This window comes from Borostomias antarcticus (assembly GCF_949987555.1).
Source record: "Borostomias antarcticus genome assembly, chromosome: 1".
In the NCBI taxonomy this organism is placed as follows: Eukaryota; Metazoa; Chordata; class Actinopteri; order Stomiiformes; family Stomiidae; genus Borostomias; species Borostomias antarcticus.
The window spans coordinates 30,990,026-31,010,907 of NC_140234.1; the positions used below are offsets into that span (position 1 = coordinate 30,990,026).

General features: G+C 49.2%; 2 protein-coding genes across 2 annotated transcripts in view; one reads left to right on the forward strand and one right to left on the reverse strand.

Moving 5' to 3' along the window:
• LOC311312983 (unconventional myosin-XVIIIa-like) overlaps window positions 1-13,970 on the reverse strand; it is a gene marked incomplete at both ends in the record, with an annotated part of 119,278 nt that extends 105,308 nt beyond the window's left edge. The window contains one exon of the mRNA XM_084442990.1: window positions 12,927-13,970. Coding sequence (XP_084299116.1) covers window positions 12,927-13,970 — 1,044 coding nt within the window. The remainder of the gene's footprint in view (window positions 1-12,926) is intronic.
• Window positions 13,971-18,035: 4,065 nt separating this feature from the next.
• LOC311326529 (phospholipid scramblase 1-like) lies at window positions 18,036-18,890 on the forward strand (the record flags this gene model as incomplete). Its single annotated transcript, XM_084459435.1, has 1 exon — window positions 18,036-18,890. The coding sequence occupies one exon, from the start codon at window positions 18,036-18,038 to the stop codon at window positions 18,888-18,890; it is 855 nt and encodes a 284-aa protein (XP_084315561.1).
• Between the last annotated feature and the right edge of the window lie 1,992 nt (window positions 18,891-20,882).

Here is a 20,882-nt window from a genome sequence, read left to right on the forward strand (position 1 = left end):
TCCTCCTCCTCCTCCTCCTCCTCCTCCTCCTCCCTCCCCTCCTCCTCCTCCCTCCCCTCCTCCTCCTCCTCTTCTGGGTTCCAGCCTCCAGGGACTAGGGTCAGGAAGTTCCATGTTTGTTCCAAAGCAGATTCCATAAATACCAAAGTGGAACGTTAAGGGAGGAGTCAATTTCTCACGTTTCCCTATCAGCAAGTCAGTCAGTGAACGATAGTCAGGGACCTGCTTACTAGGAATTCACATTTTTCAAGGAAATACTATTTCACTTTTTTAACTTCAAATGTGAATTAGAATGCCCAACCCCCCCCCCCACCCTCCCACAATATCTAGTTATTTTTGTATCAAACTTCATTCTGACAGCTCTAGATGACACCACTGATGTCTATAACATAGGGGTAAATAGCACTAGATCATACCACTGACGTCTATAACATAGGGGTAAACAGCTCTAGATCATGCCACTGATGTCTATAACATTCGTGTAAATGTGGTTATGAGATGGGTCAAGAGTTTTTCCAGGCACTGAGTCCAGAGTTTTCCCTGCTGGTCAGTTTATATGTAATAAAAGTACACTTCTAGAAGAAGGGGACTGAGTATGAGCTACAGTATCAAGATACCAAAACATCTTTAACACCACATGGAGACATCCTGGCATTTTGGCATCAACTGTCCAGCTAATACCAGTCAGAGGGACCTGGTGGCCAGGGATGAGGACACAGCTACTGACTGACCGCATGAATCAATCCAGTTGCCAGTTTCTGCTGAAGGCATTTCCTCTCCAGGCTCTATTGCTTCCTCTGCCACACGTTTTGGCTCCAACCCACCCCGTTATCACCCTCTCACGCACACACACGCACGCACGGACACACACACACATCCAGGGAGCTTTATTTGCACTAGTGTAAGAGGGGAAGTTGTAAGGTGACCTGGTTCTGATACGGCCTCCGGATGTTCAGGCGTGGAGCCAGAGGGAGGTCTGCTGTGTCTGGTGGGGTGAGTCAGCTCCCTGCTGGGTCTCTCCAGACCCTTTCATCTTTCAGCTACAGGTCAAGATCTGGGGTGTGAAAGTAGACTCGTGTGCACAACCGCAAACACTCAGAGGTATTAAGGGAGAAACCTGACATTCCAGTTACATACGTTTACTGTGGAGAGATTCACTAATACATGCGTCTGTAAATGGAGCCTGAAGGCTTCAGATTGTAGTATGCGCTTGTTAACGTACTGAATCGTAATTGGTAGAAACATTAACAGCCGGACAAAGGCTTGGAGAGAGAGGACAGAACAGCTAGCGAAGTCCAGCTGATGCCAGCCTGGTTCACTAGAGTATCGTACAAGTTCACGACCTCCACCTCCCCTGACGGCCCCAGAGACACACAGCCTGGTCTATCACTGCCACAGTAGTCTCCCTCCACACAGCAACACAAGCCAGTCCAGAGCTGGCACTGGCACGGACAGGAAACACACCCCAAGGGAGGGAGAGGGGGGGGGGGGGGACAAGCAAAGATTTATAGATCTGTTATCGAGTCTGTGCAAGCATTAGTGCCTAATTCATGAGGAATTAAAAAAATGTTTTAATAGAGCTGGTATGAATGTTTTCTGGTGGTGGTGGTGCAGTGTTATGGGGGTATGTGTTTTCTAGGGGTTGTGTTTTAGTGTTCTTGTGTTTTCTAGGGGTTGTTTCAGTGTTCTGGTGTTTTCTAGGGGTTGTTTCAGTGTTCTGGTGTTTTCTAGGGGTTGTTTCAGTGTTCTGGTGTTTTCTGGGGGTTGTGTTTCAGTGTTCTGGTGTTTTCTGGGGGTTGTGTTTGAGTGTTCTGGTGTTTTCTGGGGGTTGTGTTTCAGTGTTCTGGTGTTTTCTGGGGGTTGTGTTTCAGTGTTCTGGTGTTTTCTGGGGGTTGTGTTTCAAGTGAAGGAGGAGGTGGAGAGGGGGAAATGGTGCAGAGGTCCAGAAAGAGAATGTTTAGGATCAGTCAATGTTGAGAAATGGGAGCCAATCAAATAGCAATTTCTTCCTGAATGGAGAGAAATAAAGCTGTGTAACAATCCTTTACGGACGCACCTGAGGGGGCGTGGTGAATGACCAGGTGTTACAGGTGCTGAGGGGGCGTGGTCAATGACTAGATGTTACAGGTGCTGTGGGGGCGTGGTCAATGACCAGGTGTTATAGGTGCTGAGAGGGCGTGGACAATAACAAGGTGTTACAGGTGCTGAGGGGGCGTGGTCAATAACTAGGTGTTACAGGTGCTGAGGGGGCGTGGTCAATGACTAGGTGTTACAGGTGCTGAGGGGGCGTGGTCAATAACTAGGTGTTACAGGTGCTGAGGGGGCGTGGTCAATAACTAGGTGTTACAGGTGCTGAGGGGGCGTGGTCAATGACTAGGTGTTACAGGTGCTGAGGGGGCGTGGTCAATAACTAGGTGTTACAGGTGCTGAGGGGGCGTGGTCAATAACTAGGTGTTACAGGTGCTGAGGGGGCGTGGTCAATAACTAGGTGTTACAGGTGCTGAGGGGGCGTGGTCAATAACTAGGTGTTACAGGTGCTGAGGGGGCGTGGTCAATAACTAGGTGTTACAGGTGCTGAGGGGGCGTGGTCAATGACTAGGTGTTACAGGTGCTGAGGGGGCGTGGTCAATGACTAGGTGTTACAGGTGCTGAGGGGGCGTGGTCAATGACTAGGTGTTACAGGTGCTGAGGGGGCGTGGTCAATGACTAGGTGTTACAGGTGCTGAGGGGGCATGTTCAATAGCTGAATCCCAATCTGAGTGCGCAAACCACCCTTGCGGCCCCTCTCACTTGCGGCCTGAGGCCTGAGCACTTAATTGACGTCAGCTGGAAGGGCCAGAGGGTGCAGGGCTATGAATTAAATGGGACAGCACTTCCAGCGGTGTGCCAACGATTCCCAAGCCAGTTTAGCTCAATGCTCCTCCCACTTCGTTTTCATTGGCTGCCGCGTCCCTCCGACGCAGAGGCTGCTCCGACACGCTCCTCAGATCCGCTCGGCTCTGCAAATTGACGTCTTTTAATTTAATAATAATTTAAAATGTATGTTGGGTGGGATATGTTTGCAGCATGTGGATTTCAAGATAAATGTTGTGTTATCGGCAAATGTCATTTATGTGTGATGCACTCGGATCATGACTCGGATGCACTCAAGCACTGTGTCACATGAGACGCGGTGGACTGTGGGTATTTTCTGCTCCTACGTCCGCGAAATTGCGGACTTTCGGTAAATGCGGTTAAAGTGCGCAAAATGGCGGCAGTGGCGCACTTGTGGACCTAGCAATTCCGTTTTGGGACTACCCTGAGCCCTTGTGGATTTAGCGGGAACGCGCATGTAAGGCCACAAGGCTGCGAGTGCTCTGCACTTTTACCTAAGTGCGCGATTTGGGATTCAGCTAACGACTAGATGTTACAGGTGCTGAGGGGCGTGGTGAATGACCAGGTGTTACAGGTGCTGAGGGGGCGTGGTCAATGACCAGTTTGTTGTCAGAAGATACTGAACTGATGCCGCGTTCCAGGCAACCCGTAACTCGTGTTTTTCCTACCTCCTACACGTGAAAATGCTCTGGAATGGCAGTCAAACCCGTAACTTCCCACCCGTGAACTCGTACAGATCGATGTACTCCCAGTTGCGCTCTCTGACGTCACACAGCCCTCTAAGCAAGATGGCAGCCCCCATGGGTATGGCGACAAAGATAACTTTAGAGCAACGTAAAGTAGATTTGTACGTTGTAATCAAAATAATTCAAACGATTATGCACTACAACCTGCTATGTGTATGTAATGATGCCCAAATATGTTGGCAAGAGATAGCTAGTGCTAGCTAGCTAACATTAAGGTAAACCTGAACGTGACCATGCAAACGGCGAAAAGTCGATGATGTCAATAAATAAAATGTAACGTACGATTTCTTAGCATAGCGAAATTAGGCATACAATGTTTAGCTTGCCAGCTCTGACAATGTGCCAAATCTCAAGCTTTTACCATATCGGCTTGTTTACATTTATCCACAATGCCACGCATTCAGACAGTTTGCCTGGAACGCTATGAAGTCGTGAGTCGTGACGTGAAGTTGTAACTTACGAGCTCAAAATCCTATCTGGAACGCGGCATGACTCCATGCAGGAAGACTCAAACATGTGTTTGCCTCAGATTGCGTGCGTGAGTGCGTGCATGAGAGTAATAAATGTGTGTGATAGCATGGCAGCATAAACTGGTTAACCGTGACAGAAAGCGCGCACGCACACAGACACACACTAGGGATTACTTTTCACTAGTTACCAAATTTTCACATTGAAAATCTGTTCTTTTAAAACACTACCCATAAAATGTATTTGAGCTTTTAGAAGTACTAGTTCTGATATCCGTTGGAGCACTAAGGACACTGCTATCACTCAAGCTTAGCCCATCCAATTAACTTATTTGCTAGTCTTGATACCCGTTGGAGCAATCAGTAATTGGTTACGGGTTTGACTGCCATTCCAGGGCATTTTCACATGTAGAAGGTTGGAAAAACACGGGTTACGAGTTGCCTGGAACACGGCATAAGTATCGGGGCAGCTGCACTATGTTTGGGCAAAGCTGCAGCTCCTTGCAGCTGATGAGCAGGCTAAATAAGTATAGTTGGCAGCTGGAACACTGGGGGCATTCGGAGCAGTATTTCTATTGGCTGGTGGCTCGGATCAGTATTTTATGTTAATCTTATGTTAGTCAAAACATAAATTAATTTTAAAAATCCATCCCTGTCCCGGTCCAGGTAGGGACCCTTGTGGATACCCGTGCCAAATATGAATGCTGTCAGACTGACGGTGTCCGAGGGAAGTCCGGATAAAGACAGACAGACAGGCCAGGGTAGCTCATTTATGTGTTAGATATTTATTAAATCCAGTATTAGAAGTGCATTCAATTCATAATTGATTGCAACTTTAAAGTTGACGAGTAGAGTCTCTGATGGACTGGGCATTGACAAGGGCAGTAAAGTCAGGAGTCCTTTATGAACCGTTTTATTGATACAGCTTTGACTTACCAGGAAAAATGGAGCTTCAGTCCCACAATAATTTTTCCAAGCGTTCTAGAGAACTAAAAACAGCTACTGTTTTCAATGTTTTCACACAAGTTAGCATGTTAGACCAAGAGGAAGGAATGCACTGTGCATACTGAATAGGATTGACAAACAGAGCTGTTAGTGCTCCAGCTATTGTAAGTTAATCAAGACGTTTCTTTAGCAATGTATGGCGGAGACCCATGTGTGCTGCCACAGAAAGAGATACAGTAGGCTACACTTCGAAAGGATGTAGTTCTAGGTTGATATTTTTACATTAGCATATACAATTTTCAAACGTACCAAATCACTCCCAGACAGTTCAGAACTGATGCCAAGGCAGCCGGAAATACCAGAACCTAATGCCAGAGACGGAGGGGGGGGGGGGGGGGGGGAGAGAGAGAGACTGTAAAAAGAAAGTAAGACCAGTGTTCCCTCCAGGATTTTTGTTGTTGTTGCAGTGTCAGCAAAGACAGTTGCCCAAATGAGACCTGTCAAATCTGGAAAACTACAGCTACAGTAGGGCTAAAAACGCAACATCAAAACTAAAGCTAGGCCTAAAAGTGCAACATCAAAACTAAAGCTAGGCCTAAAAGCGCAACATCAAAACTAAAGCTAGGCCTAAAAACGCAACATCAAAACTACAGCTAGGTCTAAAAACACAACATTAAAACCAAACAAGGCGGAGTGAGGTCAGGTGTTTTATTGTAATGGTGGAGCTGACATGTATGATCTGACTGACCCAGCAGCCTGGAGGTTAGCTACTGTGCCCCCGCAGGCTACAGCGACACAGCCATCATTATAATCACAACCGCTCAGGATACACTTATTGATCACAACAGGAGCTGATCCATGTTCCATTTTGAGATACTTTGCATGTTGTTAGTGTTAAGTAAAACCCTTTCTCCTCAACAGATGTCCCGTCTCAGAAACGTTCTAAAACAAGCTTTGGTTGCAGTCGGTCGCACACAAAAAAACAGGTCCTTTCCAGTTCTTTCCTCAAAGGCCCAGCAGAAAAACACTGCTGCGAATGCTGGAATGTGGTGGAAAGTTCCCAGCAGGCTTTGTACTTGTGTGGGTCAATGGCAAGGCAGGCAGTGGTGAGAGGTGGTGATGCAGTCTAAAGAGAGAGCTGTGTGTGTGTGTGTGTGTGTGTGTGTGTGTGTGTGTGTGTGTGTGTGTGTGTTATTCACAGGTCTCTAGGCCACCAGTCCGCTTTACACAAGCTGGTAAAAAACAACACCCAAGCACTAGTTAGCCTAGGCTGTGGTGTAGGGGATGGGACCTAGTCTGCTGCTGGTGTCCATGGCAGTAGGGATGGGGCCTAGTCTGATGGTGCCGTCCATGGCAGTACAGAACGAGGTGGTTTTCTGTTTGTGTGGTTTTGTTGTCCCTTTTGGCAGAGACCAAGTGTTTTGTTGTGTTGTGCCATTTCAAGACGGGAGTTTAGGGGCTGAGGGTGGTTGGCAACACACAACACAGCATCCCTGTGTGAACGGAGCAGGGGAAGACAGCACAACACAGCAGGGTTTTCTCTGCACGACCCACAGAACTACTGGGGCAGTAGTTGGAATGGAGCAGGGTGTGTATCACCGCTGTAGTGTGCATCACACAACATCTTGAGTTTTAGAAGGAACTTCTACGCCTGTATTATATGTTAGTACACACACGCAAACATGCGAACAGAGGTTAACAATGTGAAGTTAAGCTGCTTGCACTTAGGAACCATCAGGGGGTCCAGAGACCATTAGTTCGGGTAACACTTCCTCCCTGGGAAGCACTCAGGCTCACTGATGTACCTGGGTGTGTGTGTGTGTGTGTGTGTGTGTGTGTGTGTGCGCGCGCATCTGGCGCACAGCTGTGTGAGAGAAGGGTCCTCTACATCATGTAAAAGATCTCTGGTCAACCCGGTCAGCCGCTCCAGTCCGACCCCAAGCCCTGTCCCGGGCACTGAAGAGTATATTGTATGGTTGGCATACCTACAGTAGTTGTTGTTGCAGAGTGTGCTGTTGAGATGTGTGTACCACACTTCAAGGCAGTAAGACAAAAGCAATCGATCTCTGATGCATAGGTAGACAGTAGCTACCTGTGTAATCGATAGGCAGAGCTAAACAAACTACACACGATTTGATTTAAACCTGTCCCAGACCAAGGTCTCTGTTAAACCTGGCCCAGACCAAGCTCTCTCAGTTAAACCTGTCCCAGACCAAGCTCTCTCAGTTAAACCTGGCCCAGACCAAGCTCTCTCAGTTAAACCTGGCCCAGACCAAGCTCTCTCAGTTAAACCTGGCCCAGACCAAGCTCTCTCAGTTAAACCTGGCCCAGACCAAGCTCTCTCAGTTAAACCTGGCCCAGACCAAGCTCTCTCAGTTAAACCTGGCCCAGACCAAGCTCTCTCAGTTAAACCTGGCCCAGACCAAGCTCTCTCAGTTAAACCTGGCCCAGACCAAGCTCTCTCAGTTAAACCTGGCCCAGACCAAGCTCTCTCAGTTAAACCTGGCCCAGACCAAGCTCTCTCAGTTAAACCTGGCCCAGACCAAGCTCTCTCAGTTAAACCTGGCCCAGACCAAGCTCTCTCAGTTAAACCTGGCCCAGACCAAGCTCTCTCTGCCTCGCACCCTTGGCAGCACTGAGACTTCGGGCTCCGCTCCACCGCAGACGTCGGCAGCATCCGTCCAACGTCAAGAATCGCAAGGGCTCGGGTTCTGGGATTGGCTGCCGCGCGTGTTGGTTGGTTGGTCCTCATGCAGTATAGCGCACTGTTGAAGTAATGATAAGTGAAACAGCATGGCTGCGCGTTGATCACAGGGGCAGACAGATCAGCACGGTGCTGCTTTAGCACAGTTTCCATTGACTGGAGCTTCGATGTTCAGCGCCCACCCACCCAGACACACACACACACACACACACACACAGACACGGGGGGAGGTCTCATACCGGAGTACAGAGAGGACTATTAAAACACACCTCGGCCTCCTCCCTCTCCCCCTCCGCTGCTCTGCAGTCACAACACGGCCATGGGGGCGCGGCGGCCATGCAGCCATTAAACTAATGTGCATCATAAAACTGAAGACATAAACAGAATAGACATAAAATCCCCCCATAGCAGGAACCAGGAGCGGGCTGCTGGTCACCGCTCACACGGGGAGAGGAACCAGGAGGGGGCTGCTGGTCCACCGCTCACACGGGAGATGGGCTTGGGTTGAGGAACCAGGAGCGGGCTGCTGGTCACCGCTCACACGGGGGGATGGGCTTGGGTTGAGGAACCAGGAGCGGGCTGCTGGTCGCACCCTCACACGGGGAGATGGGCTTGGGTTGACTATTTGGGGGGTGGGGGGGGTGCGAAGCATTTGGAGAAAATCAGATGAGGGGGGAATAGGAGACGGTCTCTAGTGGACGCTAGGTTGTGCTGGGCGGACCAGGACTACAGGTAAGGACAAACCCACAGGAGCGGGGGTGAGGAGGGTCGGTCTGTCCATTGGAGCGGGTGAGGAGGGTCGGTCTGTCCATTGGAGCGGGTGAGGAGGGTCAGTCTGTCCATTGGAGAGGGGGTGAGGAGGGTCAGTCTGTCTAGAGGAGTGGGGGTGAGGAGGGTCAGTCTGTCTAGAGGAGTGGGGGTGAGGAGGGTCAGTCTGTCCAGTGGAGAGGGGGTGAGGGGGGTCAGTCTGTCCAGTGGAGAGGGGGTGAGGAGGGTCAGTCTGTCCAGTGGAGCGGGGGTGCGTGCGCAGCACTCGGCTCTTGTGGGGAGGTTTAGGGAGGAGGCCAGGTCTTGCTCCTATATCACCTATGACGACTTTGCAAACACTGCAAACCCCCTGTGAATTGGCGCGCCGACTGTACCTGGACAGAAGCTTCTAGAAGAAAACGCTAAGAGCTTTGGCTAGTTCTGCCTACGTGGTCACTGGACACGTTCTGACCCGAGGCGACTGATTAAAATCTTAAGCACCATACGCTCCGGCTCATGGGATGGAATGAGCTTCTCAGCGGGGGAGTTTCCTGGGTGGACCCCCATCTCTCCCCGAGCCCAAAATAGATGTAATTATTTGTTTGTGTGAGCGAGCAGTGTCTCCTCATCCCACTGCCCGGCACAGGATATCCTGTCCACACATGAACTGGTGACTTAGAGAATAGGTAGACGCTTCCTGGTGTGTCTGGGGTCCCCGTTAAAATACTGTTTGTGTGTGTGTGTGTGTGTGTCCCAGGTCAGATAACACTAAACGTCTGCCTCCTTCTGACCTCTGTACCTCTCACACATTCCTCATCCAGGGAAGGAGGATTTCCACATGCTGTTTCTTGCCAAGAAAAATTGTAAAAAAAAATGTAAGGAAACTTAAAATAGAACGGCCTACGCCTTCTCTTCCCCCCTACACACACACACACACACATTCCCCCTACACACACATACACATTCCCCCCCCCACACACACACACACACACACACACACACACACACACACACACACACACACACACACACACACACACACACACACACACACACACACACACACACACACACACACACACACACACACACACACACACACACACACACACACACACTTCTGCGCCCCTCCCAGCTCTCCCATGCTACAGTACTTGGGTCCTGGAGGTTTAGTGTCGCTCCTGAATCAGTAAACTGTGTTTCTATAATAACATCCCATTACTGTAGATTCTAGGCTTAAGTCCATTTTGCGTCTTTGAAGACATTTAGATTCAATAAATTTAATTTTGGAGGCATTTAAAACTTTATTTCCCTGCACTGGATCTGGGGGAGAAAAAAAAGAAATTTCAGGAGTAGAGATGACGTTAACCAAGAGAAAGGCTTTCAACACACACCCCTGTACTGGACCAAACCACATTGTTAACAGTCAAATGTAGGCCTGGTGGTTTGGGGGCTATGCCTCTAGAACGGCGGCCAGCTGCCCCTGTTGTGGGGAACGTGTGCCTCCTGGCAGAGGTCTGCCTGTTCCTCCTGCTGAAAGCCTTTGTCAGGACTGAGGAATAGCGCTTCCTGCTGCTTCTCTTTATTTGAACGGACAGCCAAGCTGTTGACATTTGTCTGACCAGACAAAGGAGAGCCTGCTGTGAAGTGTGGACACATAAATCAGTTACTAACACACATGCACATGATGTTTATGTGTGTGTGTTTGTGTTCGCGTGTGTCCGCACGTGTGCGCACGTGTGCTGTATGTGCGTGTGTGTGTGTGCGCACGCACATGTGTGCTGTGTGTGTCTGTGTGTGTGTGTGTGTGTGTGTGTGTGTGTATGTGTATGTGTATGTGTTTGTAGTAAGTGTCCGGAGTGACCCACGCCAGGACAAAGCCCCTCCATCTCCATTTCCTGTTTTGCATGATGGAAACAGAATGCTCCGCCCCTCAGCCCAGGTAATGAAGGCCCTAACCCTGATCCTAACCCTGATCCTAACCTTGACCCTAACCCTGACCTGGACGACACCTAACTCCTTTGAGACTTAGTTTTAACAGAAACAGACTAGTAGTTAATGTGCCTGTGCATTCTGCCTGCTTCTAGTAGGTTGAGACCTAGATTCCCCCAACTAACCCTAACCTTGACCCTGACCCCGACTCAAACACCTGACTTTTACAACAACCCAACTGAAGTGAAGAGGGCCCAGTTCTTCTCTCCACCAAATCTCATTCCGATTCCCCAAAAACTCTTAACATGTGGCCTCAACTGTCCCTCCTAACGCAGATGAATTCAATTGCGGTGTCGGGGGGTGGGGGTTGGAAATGCCTTTCATAATGACTTTGTGTCACAAGGGCGCTTGAATAAGAGCCAGTTGAAGCAAACAAACAAAGAGCTCAGCGACGGCGCAGCTCGCTGTGATGGAGCTGAATGATGAACAACAATGGCTGTGTGGTGTGAGGAGCAGAGAGGTGGCACCAGCTGGAGGATGGAAGAGGAGGGGAGAGAGGGAGGGAGCGAGGGAGGGAGGGAGGGAGGGAGGAGAGAGGGAGGGAGGGGAGGAGGAGAGAGGGAGACTAGTGGGGGGCTAGTATGGAGAACACAGGAGAGGAAGGGAGGTTCGTCTGCAGAGACAACTAGGAGGCGTCGCTGAAGGTTCTTTTCGACGGAACACAGTCCTTCTTGGAAAAGATGGAACACGAGGAGGAGGCGGGTGAAGGGGGGTTAGGGAGTGGCATTGGTCCACTCTCCCTCTCCAGTGTGGTGGGAGCAGGAGGGAGTGGGGGTTCGGACAGGAAAAGAACAAAGGGGGGGGGGGCTCTTTGCTTTGTTTATTGGTAAATCCTGGAATAGAACAATGCTGAAAATTCCAGAATGAGTAAGAAAGGGAGGGGGGGGGTTCCATGTCACCGGTTTGTGAGGAAAGCAAAACAGGATTCCTTCCCCGTCACAGGAACAGCTCACAGGCCTGATCCCAATAGCAATATGAGGAAGGTTTCCTCTCGACTCCCATAGGGCAAGGTGTACCATCATCCACATATACCCTTCTCTAACTAGGCTGTATGATAATGCTGGGAACTTCAACAAACAATAACACCGACAAACATTAGCCATGGCACAGTCGAGCCTGGCCTCTGAGCCTAATTATCATACAAGTTACCAATAACACAGACCACTTTGTTGATTTTCACAATGCCAAATATATAGCACACTGATATACCTACTACCATGAAATAAACAGAGCCAACCATCCCCATTGAAACACAATTCCAAACGTGATTCATGACGTTAGCATCCAGACGGCGTGGTGGTGGAAAGAGCTTAGCCAGCGTAATGTGATTACACACACACACACACACACACACACACACACACACACACACACACACACACACACACACACACACACACACACACACACACACACACACACACACACACACACACACACACACACACACACACAGCTGGAGAACACACACACACACACACAGCTGGAGAAGATCAGGCTTGTTCTTCTTTGTCTCATCTGTGTCTGAACTTACTGGACATGAGCTCCTACTGTAACGCAAGAGTAGCTCTAGCACAGTAGCTAACACAAGCACACACACCCTCTATTTAGTGTGAACACACACATACATACCCACCCACCCGCACCCGCACACACATGTGCATACATACCCGCACACACACACACACACACACACACACACACACACACACACACACACACACACACACACACACACACACACACACACACACACCAAAATGCTATTATCTGATAACAAACAAGGAAGCAAATCATAACTAGGATAAGCTTGAACAGCTTCCATTAGATATCAAGCAGGGCAGGAACTTGGCACTGACACTTGACCTCACTGTCCCGCAACATGCAGATATATCAAAGCGACATCCCGCGCATACGCACACAGGAAAGCCTGGGTGAAACACAAACACCACGGCCGGAGGAGAGGACAGAACAAACACGGAAAACCTCATAAAACAGCTCCAAATCATTCAGACCATCGCTCGGGCCACTGTATGTCCCTTACAGTAAATATGCTCTGTCAAGTTCACTTTTTTATCCATGGACCCAAAGCCGGCTGTAGTGAAAAAGGCTGCCACTCTGCTGTGGACGGAGTAGGAGATGTTATCACAACACCAAACACTGACATTCCTGTGTGAGAGAAGATTAGCTGGGAGGTGTGAGGTGAGCAGCAGTTATCAGGCGGTCTGGAGGCTCCGCCCACACGATATCCATCCTGACAAATCGCGGAAACGGCTTTTGCATCATCGTGTCCTAAATCGCACTGACGTGCTGCGTACGGCCATGACAAACCACCACGAGTCCATTCACACGAAAAAGAAAAACTCCTGATGTGGATCCCTGTGAAGAAAGCGGGATGTACAATACTGTAGGTTACCGCTTCAGGACTCAAAGAGGGCTGGGGTGACTTACGTGTCTGGCCTCCCTCCTCAGGCCCTCGCTGTTCCTGAGCCAGCAGTGGCTGAGCTCGCTGAGCTCCAGGATGGGCTGCACCTTCAGACGCACCGTGTCCCCAGACTGACGGATCGTCTCCACGATCTCGTCCCTGGTCTTGTTCTCCACGTTGCGCCCGTTGATCTCCACCAGGCGGTCGCCCGGCACCAGGCCCAGAGCCAGGTCCTTGGTCCCGGCGCCGGGCTCGGCGAAGTGGACCACACGCCTGTAGACCCCTCCATCCGCGCCGCGGTCCAGCATGGTGGTCCGGCGCAGCGAGAAGCCGAAGTCGCCGGTGTTGCGGCGCTGGAGCTCCAGCTCCCTGGTTTCTGGCGCGGTGGGCGGGACCACGGCCGGGAGCCGCAGCTTTGCCGGGAAGGTCTTGTCCACAACCTCGGGGACGCGGACCTTCCTGGCGGGGGCCTCCGCCGGCAGCAGCGGCGGCTGGGGGCCGTGCACGCGCTGAGGGTCAAAGACTTTGCTCTCCACCTGGGGAGAGGGGGCGGCGGAGTTCTGGCCCGAGGGCGTGGAGCTCTCCGAGGGGCTCTCCTCTTTACTCCGCTGCGAGAAGGAGAAGCGCTTCATGATCTGGCCCATTTGCGAGTTCTGCTTGGCCAGCGAGCCGTAGTGGGCCACGCGGTCGCGCACGGAGCCCTGGGGGCCGTCGGGAACCGCCCCGCCCTCGCCCTTCAGGTCGTCGGTGGAGCTGGCGGCGCTCAGCTGGTCGGCGTCCAGCACCACGCTGCTGCGGTTGCTCAGGCCGTCCGACTCGATGTCGGTGAGGCTGAGCTCGTGGCTGCTGGCCACCTTGATGGGGATGGGGTTGGAGATCTCCAGCTTGTTCTTGGACTCCCGCTTGGCTTCCCTCTTCAGGTTGAAGAAGCCCCGCCGCATGCTCATCTCCTCCAGGCTGCGCAGCTCGGCGGCCGACATCCGCTCCTTCTTGTCCTTCTTGTCCTTCTTCTCCGCCTTCTCCTTCCTCCCTCCATCCCTCTCTTTGTCCTTCTTGATCAGGTTGAACATGGTGAGATGTTCCACGCAGTGTGATCCACCCGTTTGGCTCCTGTTTCCTCACGCTGAAGAGGTGTTTCCATACAGAGTTCCAGTTCTCGGTCCCGTCTCTTTGTCACATCCAGAAGAGGGATTCAGCTGCCATTCATCGGAATGCCCTGGGGACGCAAACACAGGTGATCACTCATCACATCTGGCACAGGACTAAATAAAGTAGCAGCATTTATGTTTTAGAAATGTGATTAGATAAGGAATCATTCCAATGCATATGGACTAGTGGAAAGAGGAATTTGACACAGAAAATAAAAATCCTACATCAGGGGTTTTATCCCCTCCTCACCAAACTCCTAAATGCTTTGGAGCACATACCTAGCCAGAACCTCCCCACTCCTAAACACCTTGGAGCACATACCTGGCCAGAACCCCCACACTCCTAAGCGCTATGGAGCACATACCTGGCCAGAACCCCCACACTCCTAAACACCTTGGAGCACATACCTGGCTAGAACCTCCACACTCCTAAATACCTTGGAGCACATACCTAGCCAGAACCCCCACACTCCTAAACACCTTGGAGCACATACCTGGCCAGAACCTCCACACTCCTAAACACCTTGGAGCACATACCTGGCCAGAACCCCCACACTCCTAAACATCTTGGAGCACATACCTGGCCAGAACCTCCACACTCCTAAACATCTTGGAGCACATACCTGGCTAGAACCTCCACTCTCTGCATCAGCCCATTAGTGTACTGCACACAGAGCATTAGTAAGTGAACATGGAAATTCCACATCACAGCAGTAGAAACACTGTTAAGTGACCATGGCAAAAAATAAGACATTCCTGGCTCTAATTGGAGCTGTTCTTTTCAGGGTAGATTTTTCCACATAGAACCTAGACACTCGCAACTTGGTGAAGCAGGCAGATAGGCTACCCAGTCCCCAAAATCTGGGTTTCATTAGGCCCTTCTCCTCTTTTCTGCCATAGCAGAGCTACTCCCCCCCCCCACACACACACACCACCACCTCGACGGGGTAGCATAGCAAGGAATCCCAAACAACCATCCCCAAACCTCCTAAAATGACAGCCAAGCCCAGGCCTCCCCTGTCAATCACCTTCATTAAAACAGACCCTAGACCAGTAGACCCAGCTCCGTTCACTTTTATTAAAACAGACCCTAGACCAGTAGGCCCTTTCACTTTTATTAAAACGAACTCTAGACGAATAGGTCCTTCACTTTTATTAAAACAGACCCTAGACCAGTAGGCCCGTTCACTTTTATTAAAAGAGACCCTAGACCAGTAGGCCTGTTTCACTTTTATTAAAACAGACCCTAGACTAGTAGGCCCGTTCACTTTTACTAAAACAGACCCTAGACCAGTAGACCTAGGTCCATTCACTTATATTAAAACCGACCCTAGACCCATTATAGGCCCATTCACTTTTATTAAAACAGACCCTAGACCAGTAGGTCCGTTCACTTTTATTAAAACAGTGTAGGCCCGTTCCCTTTTAGTGGAGGAAGAAAAAAATATCCCTGCTGTCACAGCCTCGGTCAATGATGACATATGGAGGAAGGTCAATTATTTCATTGGAGATCTCCAAATGGATTGGAGCTGAAGCCAGAGATAGGCTTGGGAGTCAGTGAGAAAGCACAGTTCACTCTAGTAGTGCTGGGGGCCTCAGTGTGTCAACGTTCCAGCTCTATAATACTGACTAGGTTCCCACCAGCGGGGACCCCATCGCCTCTAAACATGTCCCATTAGTGGAGCGCCAGATTCCGCCCCTCCTCATGATGAAGGCAGGAAGCTAAAGCTTTTTCAGGACTATGAGAGTAGCCAGAAAATGGTCCAGAGGAAAACAGCAAACAAAAGAATGAAGAAACCCCATCTTAGTTGGCACAGCCCATACGCATGCTCTTTCTATACGCGAGAGGGACCAAGAAAAGGAGACAGCTGTTAGATAAAGAATATATTGCATAATAGTTTGCGCACAACTATGCAACAACTGCATGCTGATATGGCCTACTACTACTATGCGGTCTGAAACACAAGAAGCTAAGGGCGCATTCACATATCAAACATTCCATGGTATCTGTTGAAGTAAGGTCAAAGGAATGTGATAGCCATGAATAAATCAACTGACACTCACAGAGATAATGACAACACAAGTTTGGCGTGACACATATTTGTCTGTCATCATCAGAATGCAGAGTAAATAATTAGCAAAGTATGCTATTGAGTGAAATAACCTAAGACAGGGAGAGGTAAGAGATATTGTAAAATTGTAACGTTATAATTGTATTAGCTATAGCTAGATAGCTATAGCACTAGCTCAAATGTCTAATTCCCAAATTGTGAGTTGGGTTCCCCTTCTTCCCATTTAGCTCGCCCCTGACAGGGTAGGGATCATAGGATCACATCAATGTACTAGCTTGTGCTAGCAAGCTAGCTTGTCATCAGAGGCTGTAGCTAACTAACTTGTTATTATAAGATCAATGACCAACAGAACGTGTAGCCTAGGCTATGCACCAGATTCCCCAGAAAATCAGACAAACCGCTGCTGTAGGACTCCAGTGACCAAATTGTTCCCCGGTTGCAAAGCTGCATAGCCAATAACTAACATGAGTTAGCTTTTTGGTGAGGTAAAGCTAACATTAGCTAGCCAGTTTACCACCGAAGCCTCTGTTCTTTGCCCTCATCCCAGTGTAAATCGTAGGCTTGCTAGCCAACTAGCTAGCGTAGCTAAAGCATTTGGAATTGCTGATTTTTCCCAGCGCCTGGTAGATGGTTAGCTATAGCACGAGCTAGATCACATAACAACGTTCATTCGCAGCTTCAAATTGTATGGTGCACGTGCATCGATATCTCCTATAATTAAATTAATATTCCTGTGAAATGATGGAGGACTCACCGTTTTCTGTGTCCCTCTACTCGCTTGACACCGGTCGGTTTTGTTTGAGGCTGTGATGATGGGCGCAGCTCTGAGAGTGCTGGGAGAGAGAGAGCAGCTCTGAGAGTGCTGGGAGAGAGAGAGCAGCTGAGCTGACTGTGGTTAAACCATGGAGGGAGACTGGCGGCGCCCTGAAAGACAATAGGACAGCGCCGCCTGCTGGCCTGTTCTATATATTGCATGCTTCAACTACACGGCTTAAAACAGCAAAGAGACTGATGACAGTAGGCTGGGTCAACAGGAGCCCATTTTCGAGATGGAAATAGACAGAGATAATTCATGTTTTTGTTTTTGACAGCCGTGATCGCAACAGCTAGCAAACATGACATGGGTAGGTCAACAGTAGGACCGAGTGGTGTAGGCTACACAGGTAGCTCATGCGCAGTAAGGTCATGTTTGTGATAGGTGGGCTCGTTGAGTGGAGACAGGGGACTGGAGCGAGATCATTGACATCCTTTATGCTGAAGTCCTAAATCACAAGGTGAGTCGTTGAAATTGCTATCTGAGCTGCATGCTCTTGAATTGTCTAAATTTATGTTACTTCGCCTACTGAATCAACAGCCAAGAAGTGCATGCATAATTCCTCCTGTAACCTAATAGCCTACATGTGTCTAAGGTTACTCGTTTCTAAGGTGAGAGCTCACAACTAATAGCACACCTAGGCTGAGATGGTGGCAAACCTGCCTCGCAAATTAAGAGGTGTCAACTACACACACTTCCTATAAGTTTACATGTCTCCTCTTATCTCCGAAAATATACCAATTAACATGAATTTCTGTTTAACAGTTTAGTTTCTGAAAATGTATGCCTACGTTAGGTGCCACCAAGGGCGAAAGCCTATATTTCGTTATACAATAGCCTGCTATGTAAACCTAGTAATTAGTGGTTATAAATAGATCTATATCCTCTTGGATCCTGTAAGTCCTATTGGGTCTTTAGTAGCCTGGCGTCCAGATGCATGTGGGTTGTGCGTTATTGTGATAGGCCTTTAAAAAAGCGTTATGGTTTCGTACTAGCCCTGTTATTTTTATTTATTTATTAACTTTTGTTTTTGTAGTTATCTTGATCTTGCTTGTTTTATGTTTGGTTGTTTCAGTAGCTCAGTGGAGAAGCCCAAAGATTATGGCGTTCCCAGGAGGAAACCTAGAGCCTCAGTCCAGCTACCCACCTGAACCTCAGACTCCTGTTTATTCCATACAGGTGCCGCCTGGTCATAATGTCATCTACCCTGCACCAATGAACACAGGGCCTCTCCCCCCGGGTTACATGCCCCCTCAGGCCCCTACGATATTGCCTGCCCCCGACAGACCTCTTGGCTGCCCTCCTGGGCTGGAATACCTGACCCAGGTCGACCAGCTCCTCATCCATCAGCAGGTTCACATGGCTGAGGTGTTCCTGGGCTGGGAGACCAGCAATGCCTACACAGTGAAGAACAGTTTTGGGCAGCAGGTGTTTCACGTGGCAGAGGAGAACGACTGCTTCACACTGCAGTTCTGCGGGCCAGCCCGACCTTTCACCCTTCATCTCCAGAACAACCTGGGACAGGAAGTGTTGAGAGTGACACGCCCCCTGAGGTGCAGTTCATGCTGCTGCCCCTGCTGCCTGCAAGAGCTGACAGTGGAGAGTCCCCCAGGTAATCCTATAGGGTACATAACACAGGAGTGGCACCCTTGCCTTCCCAAATTCCTCGTACTGAATGAGAGGAGGGAGCCTCAGCTTAGGATCAAGGGACCACTGGTAGCATGCAGTTGCTGTGAAGACGTCAACTTTGAGGTGATGTCTCTGGATGATTCCATGGTGGTTGGCCGAATCAGCAAGCAGTGGTCTGGGTTCATCCAGGAAGCCTACACAGATGCAGATAATTTTGGAATCTCCTTTCCCATGGACCTGGATGTGAAGGTCAAGGCTGCGCTGGTGGGAGCCTGCTTTCTCATTGACTTCATGTTTTTTGAGAGAAACAAAGGATCCGATGAATGAACAGTAGGTTATGTGATATATCTGTCTGATAATACTTCTATGTTGCTGAGTTTTTGATGTTTTTTATTTTTATCTACTATTTTCACTGTTTTTATTTATTATGTAAATCACGGTGTGCTACATTTACTTGTATGAACAGTGCTATATAAATAAAGTTTACTTTGACTTTGTAGCAGACAGAACTACCAAAGGTTCCTGGTGGTGCCTCGGACCAGGCTAAAGACTAAGGGTGACCGAGCCTTTGGGGCGACGGCCCCTAGGCTCTGGAATGCCCTACCCCAGGACCTGAGAGCCTCAATTTCTAAGAACTCTTTTAAAAAACTCTTGAAGACCCACCTTCAGACAGGCCTTTGGTGATCTGTAGCCCAACTATTGACCCCCCCCCATGATTTTTGCACTTGTGAACTGTATGTTTATTTTAATTTTCCACTGTAAAGCACTCTGTGCACTCGTGCTGTGAAGAGCGCTATATAAATAAAGTTTTACTTACTTACTTACTTACTTACTTTTCTGCTGATGCATTTTTTAACACATTTTATCAGATCTGTTTATTCGCCATGAAGCCTACAGGCATATGGTACACACATACTAGGAATTTGACTAGTGTTAAGGCATACACTGTTGCACATGACATAGGACAGGGTGCAGGACAGAGCAAATACAAAATACAGAATACAAAAAACAGTAAAAACAAAATACAGTGCAAAGAAATTACGGTGTATGTAAAAAAAAACAGGCCAGGTCAAGCCTGGCTTATGTGCGTGGCTGGCATGTTTCTGTTCAGGACTGGTAGGACGGAAGCTAGTCATGTCACTGAAATAGCTGTGAATTGAAATTACATGAAATAATGTCTGAGAAATAAAGATTACATTACATTATTACATTACAGTCATTTAGCAGACGCTTTTATCCAAAGCGACTAACAATAATTGCATTTAACGTAGGAAGAGCTGGTGTACTACTACTCGCCAGAACTCACAAGTGCAGGTCTTGATATGTCTTGTTGCCTGGACACATCAGTTCCAATGCTAATCCTGCACAATGAGAGCGGGATAGCCAGTTAGCTCATGAGCTCACAACAACTAGCAGCAGATTCCATAATATTAATTGGGGTTAGGATAAGGGTTGGGACAGGATCTGACCTATAAGGCAAGGGGTAAAGGTTGGAGTACTCTACTTGTGCAGTGGAGATTGGCGGATTGATTTTGGTGTCCTTCTTTATTTTAGTGTGCTGGGACTACTGCCTCTTGTGGTGCCAACAGAGAGATGCAAGCCAACATTGTCCGGAATAACGGAGTAAGGCAGGGAGGGAGTGATAACCCGACAAACGCTGTACTAGCTACGCGGCTGGCCAGCCATGCACAAATAAAAGGAGGCGCAAATGCAATTTACATACCTTTAACAGAATGGAGTGTGGAGAGTGTATGTACAGTATGTGTGCAGAGTGTAGTGTGAAAGATTATATGTATACAGTGTGTGCATTGTTTGTGCCATTGAGATATGTGGAACAATCAGAGGTTGTGTGCAAGTGGTGCAAGAGGTATTAGTCAGTGTGTGTGTGTGTGTGTGTGTGTGTGTGTGTGTGTGTGTGTGTGTGTGTGTGGTCGCGGGGGGACTTGTTAATGAGGATGGCTGTTGGAAAGAAGCTGTTTTTGTGGCGTGTGGACCCGGTCCCGATGGACTGCAGTGTCCTGCCAGAGGGGAGTGTGTCAAAGAGACTATTGTTAGGGCTAGTGGAGGAGGACCCAAGTGCAGTGCACGATAGGTGTAGGGGGGCAAGCCCACGTTGGGGCACGTTTATTATTCAGGCAAGGGTCAGGCAGGAATGTGGCAGACAGACAGGCAAGGGTCAGGCAGGGAGGTGGTAGTCGGACAGGCAAGGGTCAGGCAGGAACGTGGCAGAGAGGCGAGGGTCAGGCAGGAACGTGGCAGTCAGAAAGGTGTGGGGTTCAGACAAGTATGTGAAGTGGGAACACGCCCAGCTCGTGGCTG